This window comes from Cyprinus carpio, chromosome B5 (assembly GCF_018340385.1).
Source record: "Cyprinus carpio isolate SPL01 chromosome B5, ASM1834038v1, whole genome shotgun sequence".
NCBI classification, from domain to species: domain Eukaryota; kingdom Metazoa; phylum Chordata; class Actinopteri; order Cypriniformes; family Cyprinidae; genus Cyprinus; species Cyprinus carpio.
Genome location: NC_056601.1, coordinates 31,848,603 through 31,854,844, shown reverse-complemented (window position 1 = coordinate 31,854,844; position 6,242 = coordinate 31,848,603). Strand labels below are relative to the sequence as shown.

Here is a 6,242-nt window from a genome sequence, read left to right as displayed (position 1 = left end):
TGTGTATATTATTTATTTTTATAATTTTCATTCAATTATTTTTATTATTTTTTATTCTTTGATATATTTTTTTACTTATTTATAATTCTATGATATAGTTAGGTTTTGTAATTGTAATTCCCTGACACTAGAGGGCGATAAAGAGCTGATCTCTCTTTTAAAACCAGGCTCAAAGTATCAACAGAGAGAGGAAGAAACGCGCAACAAAGTAGCGTCAACTGACTTTGAACTTTGAGCACATCATCGATAGCATTTCTTCTAACTTGTTTTTGTGAAGAATGTGAATGATGAACCGGAATATGGATCATTTTAGCACACTTCTCGCCGTGGTGTCAGGTGTAACTGTGCTGTATCTCTGTCACTCGGTCTTCTACACTTCTCACATCTCGATGAAAGCGCACACAGTCTTTGACTCCCAGAAACATTTGCCAGGTTCAGTGTACCTCATGACCAGATACATTTATCAATCTCTCCGCAAAAAACGAGGAGCAATGAGGAGAAACAAAGACACAAATGACGAGCTTGTTTTCACTTTGGTCAACTGCAGGTTAGTTGACTTAAAGAAACTTTAATTGAATGTATGCGATTAGTTAAAATCTACGTTTACTGTCTCGGTCAATGTACATGCAATATAATATATTAAAAAAAAGCTTTATTTTTTTTATTTACAAACTAAATGGAAATACAATGCATTTACTGTATATTTGAATTGGCACTCATTATATGTTGTCATAATGTTAAAAATGTCAATGAATGTTAATTATACAGTGTTTTCCAGGTGTTAATTGTTGTGGATCTGTCTGTAGGTATAATGCCGTATCTTTGAGGAGGTTCTGCAGTGTTTCAGGTTATGGTTGGGACTATCCTGACAGTGTCTTCAGAGACGTTCCCCTGTGCTACCCCGAGTTTCTCTTCAGCAGACTTCTCACTATGATTGTGTGCTCGGAGAGATTCAGACTGAGCCCTCTGGGTAAGATCTTCTGGCCCTTTCAGCACATGGGTCAAGCACAACCCCGTCAACAAATAGAGAGGAATTTTGAACATATTCAGAATCAGTTCTTCTAATCTTCTTATCAAATCCTTGAATCAAATTAGAGCCTACTACTGAATTTATTTGTTCAAAAAATGTATTTTTCTGGTCAGATTTTATTTAATTCATATACGATTTTTATTTGACCATTGTACAATACAAATTCAATAATAATTCCTTTCACAAATTAATCTGTGTATAACATTGTACAGTCAGCTGGTCATCATCACAGAATAAACGGCAATTTGATATATGAAAATATTGTACCAGAAATATTTGTCAGCAGAATGCCTTTACTGACCAATCAGAATCAAATAGTCTAGAGAGCTGTGGGGAAATATTATATATCTGTTAATAAACTTACAGAATCTAGATCAATTACAAAAACAAAGAAAATCTTTTTAAAGCTAAAGGTACATAACACAAGAGATGAGAATAAATATGATTATAAATAAAATGCTATACCTAGTGTAGTAGTTAATATTTTTTGCATTAGTTGTCATTTTTATATATTCTATTTTCATTTTAATTTTTGTTGAACATTTTTGTTGTGTGTTTTTGTCATTTTTATTAGTTTTTATTTTCAAAAAACATGTTTATATAGTTTTTTATTTTATTTTATTTCGGTTTAAATTTTTGTTAATTAATAAGTTAAACTAATGAAAATGTTGCCTTGGCAACAAGCTGAAATTTAAAACAAATCTTTATTATATTTTATAATATATTTTATTTCATGTAATATTTACTTTATTCAAAGTAATGAAAATGTTTGTATTGTTTTTGTTTTAGTTAACTGTAATAACCCTGGTTATGCCCCACTGATGGCCATTAAAAGGAGAATCACTGCTACTTTCTGCAGGTCTGTTGCGTGTCTGTGAGAGCTTGCGTCTGAGCGATGGCTTGGATGAGCTGAAGAGAGGGACGTTCTCCCTGCAGGCCAGAGTGCTGGAGTACAGGACTGTTAGTGCTGGAGTGGAGGTGGATCTCGCTTTAACTGCATCTAGAGATCAGCAGACCTTTTGGAGCAGCACACTGACTCTACTCTCTCCTAACAATACACACAGACCCGATGCTCAGCCTGACTTAGAGATCACCCATGGTAAGGGACCGAGTGGTATTGAAGACTGCATGCATATCAGTGGCTGTGAGGAGCTGCTTTCATCAGACATTTTCATTTACTGCGTGAACTGAGCCTGTGTTTTTTTCCAGATCCAGTCTCAGAGAGATGCATCAGCCTGGCTGTTCCTTGGTCTACAGGTGTGAGGAGCACCTGGGTGTTTGGTGATCTTTGCCCTCTGCCTGTGTTTGTTTGGCTGGGTTTTACCCGTCCCACCACACACTTGCTGTGGATGTTCTCCAGGTGCATGGCAGAAATGGAGAAACACAAAGGTAAGTAATGTTCGAAGGCCTATTCACAAAAAACGCTTCTTTATCACGCAAATTTCTTTGAAGGTCCATAGGAATACATGCTTGAATGTATGATGTCTTTCACTCCAAAAATTTGCATTGTGTAAATTGATCCACTCCGAATTATTTATTAATAAACATATATTAAAATATATTACTATATTGCATATATTAATGTATTGATATTAATATATTAATGTTAATGCATTAACATGATAATTATTTATTTATTTATATATATATATGTATGAAGAGTTCAGATGCAAAAGCCTCTAAGTATATATATAATTAATATATAATTTTATATTATATGTATGTAGAGTTCAGATGCAAAAGCCTCTAAGTATATATATAATTAATATATAATTTTATATAATCATTTAATAAAAATATAATATATTTAATACAAAATATCTTATTACGTGGTGTTTATGTGTATATATAATTTATAAATATTAAATGTAATGGATTACACACTGTTTATATAATAAAATATGTATGTGTAGGGTTGTATATGTATATTATTACAATGTGTACATGATATACATTTATATATATATTAATGTGTGTGTGTGTGTGTGTATATATATATACATAATAAATATACACAGTATATTATATATGTAAACAAAATATTTTGGATGTGATTAATCGTATTAATCATTTGATATCCTATATATATATATATATATATATATATATATATATATATATATATATAATATAATATATATATATATATATATATATATATATATATATATATATATATATGAATGATATAAGACAATAATATAAAAGCATTTTTATACCTGCTGCTTATACATTCAAATATATATGTAATTATTTTACTTGTGTCCCAGATCATCTCTCAGATCATCAGTCATTTTATCCATTTGTTTTTGTTTTGTTTTTGTAGGAGTTGAAGTGGTAAGAGCTCCTCTGACTGTGTCAGTGTGTTACAAACAGCCTGTGTCTTTACCGAGGAAAGTCAACATCAGAGTCAGTGAAAACACTAGTGTAACCTTAAGCACAGCATCATTTTCATTGGAGGACCACAGAACCAGGACACTGTACCTCTCAGGACAGATAAAACATCAGACAAGCGAGAAAGCAGAATGATGGTGATGTAATCCTAACAGAAAGGATCCTAAGCACTCAACAGCAGTGGTGTCAGACGGGGTAACGGTGGAACTGAGTAACAGACCATCACAAACAGTGATCTCAGCCCGGAACCTAAAATACAAGGGCCCTAGGAAATGATGCTCCTATTTAATGGTGCCATAGTATACGATGATGATATTTGAAATGTCTACTTTAAAGACAATTAAGGGGACTTATCATGGAGAACAGGATTCCTCTTGCTCGGTTGAACTGAAGGAATCAATGTCCACTTTTCAGATACTGTATAATAATTCACCTATAAATTCATATTCTTTATTCAGGAACTTGACCCACTCTGATGAGCTACAGCAGAGTTTAGTCAATCGTAACATCAGCCGTTTACACACAGAAGCCTTAAATATACAGAATCGAAACTGCCTGATTATTTCTAAGGATTGGAGAGAGGTTTAAAAATGGTCATATATAACTAAATAAAAGTTTTTTTGTGCAAGGAAACATGAATAAAATAAATGCTACAAAATTGTTAAATATTTCTAATTTAAATAGGGTTATATTCTATACTTTTGCTTTTAATTTACTATTATATAATGCATAATGCATTGTACATGTGCAGTCAGATCACTTTTAATCAGTGTCTGTGTCAGTAGGGGAGTTTGAGTGGAGGGCCGTTTCTCATGAATATTTCAGTCTCTCTTCTCTTTCCTCAGTTTTTCCTTTCCATGTGCATGCACACACGTGTGTAAGTGCTCCATGTGTTTTATTCATTAGTATGTGTTCAGCGTATGAGGAGGGGTTTCTCACAAAAACTGCTGTCAGAACAACTTAACGTGTGTGTGTGTGTGTGTGTATACACACAGTATATAAAATATACAATATAAATATATTTTATATATTATGCCAGTAAACTGACCTTGTTCGAACTAAAACAGTTAGTTAGGAAATACTTAATTATAATGATGAGTTATCGATGGTAATTGTATTGTCTCTTATTATGGTCAATGTAATATACAGATGCTGGTCATATATTTAGAATATCATCAAAAAGTTGATTTATTTCATTAATTCCATTCAAAAAGTGAAACTTGTATATTATATTAATTTATTACACACAGACTGATATATTTCAAATGTTTATTTCTTTTAATTTTGATGATTATAACTGACAACTAAGGAAAATCCCAAATTCAGTATCTCAGAAAATTAGAATATAACTTAAGACTAATACAGAGAAAGGATTTTTAGAAAATCTTGGCCAACTAAAAAGTATAAAAATGAAAAGTATGAGCATGCACAACACTCAATACTTAGTTGGGGCTTCTTTTTGCCTGAATTACTGCAGCACTGCGGCGTGGCATGGAGTCGATCAGTCTGTGTCACTGCTCAGGTTTTATGAGAGCCCAGGTTGCTCTGATAGTGGCCTTCAGCTCTTCTGCATTGTTGGGTCTGGCATATCGCATCTTCCTCTTCCCAATACCCCATAGATTTTCTAGATTTTCAGCGAGTTTGCTGGCCAATTGAGAACAGGGATACCATGGTCCTTAAACCAGGTACTGGTAGCTTTGGCTCTGTGTGCATGTGCCAAGTCCTGTTGAAAATGAAATCTGCATCTCCATAAAATTGGTCAGCAGCAGGAAGCATGAAGTGCTCTAAAACTTCCTGGTATACAGCTGTGTTGACCTTGGACCTCAGAAAACACAGTGGACCAACACCAGCAGATGACATGGCACCCCAAACCATCATTGAATGTGGAAACTTTACACTGGACCTCAAGAAATGTGGATTGTGTGCCTCTCCTCTCTTCCTCCAGACTCTGGGACTCTGTTATCTGGACCTCAAGAAATGTTTATTTTGTTCATATAATATAACTTTGGACCACTCAGCAGCAGTCCAGTCCTTTTTGAAGCGAGACGGTTCTGACGCTGTCTGTTGTTCAAGAGTGGCTTGACACAAGGAATGCGACAGCTGAAACCCATGTCTTGCATACGTCTGTGTGTAGTGGTTCTTGAAGCACTGACTCCAGCTGCAGTCCACTCTTTGTGAATCTCTCCCACATTTTTGAATGGGTTTTGTTTCACAATCCTCTCCAGGGTGCGGTTATCCCTATTGCTTGTACACTTTTTTTTCTACCACATATTTTCCTTCAGTTTGCCTCTCTATTAATGTGCTTGGACACAGAGCTCTGTGAACAGCCAGCCTCTTTTGCAATGACCTTTTGTGTCTTGCTCTCCTTGTGCAAGGTGTCAATGGTCGTCTTTTGGACAACTGTCAAGTCAGCAGTCTTCCCCATGATTGTGTAGCCTACAGAACTAGACTGAGGCTGCATCCGAAAACTGAAAAATGCTGCCTTCTAAGGACGCATTCCAAGGTAGGAAGGCATCAAGGCACGTCCGAATTCAGTGTTAGCTTCAGTTCCTGTCTCCTGAGATGCCTTCATCTGGCCGATTTTTGAAGGCAGCATAGATGTATCCTTCGCTGCCTTTGATATCCCACAATCCTGTGCGTTACATTCCGTGACAGTTAAGCCAAAAAATAAAGATGGCGTCTGAAAGTTGCGCTCGGTGGTCAGTTTGTGTGTAAATGTTTGTTTTTGATCAACGTTTTCCACTTTTTATGTAATTTCTAACGAGAAATTTAATATTGTAGTAATGAAATATCCACTTAGTTATCACCAAAGCTCGCT

At 34.9% G+C, this 6,242-nt stretch overlaps 1 protein-coding gene across 1 annotated transcript; it reads left to right on the top strand.

Moving 5' to 3' along the window:
• Positions 1-159: 159 nt before the first annotated feature.
• Positions 160-4,094, top strand: si:ch211-12e13.1. The gene is made up of 5 exons (XM_042723145.1): positions 160-547; positions 807-970; positions 1,890-2,129; positions 2,240-2,419; positions 3,357-4,094. The coding sequence occupies exons 1-5, from the start codon at positions 285-287 to the stop codon at positions 3,557-3,559; spliced, it is 1,050 nt and encodes a 349-aa protein (XP_042579079.1). The 5' UTR covers positions 160-284; the 3' UTR covers positions 3,560-4,094.
• Positions 4,095-6,242: the final 2,148 nt, after the last annotated feature.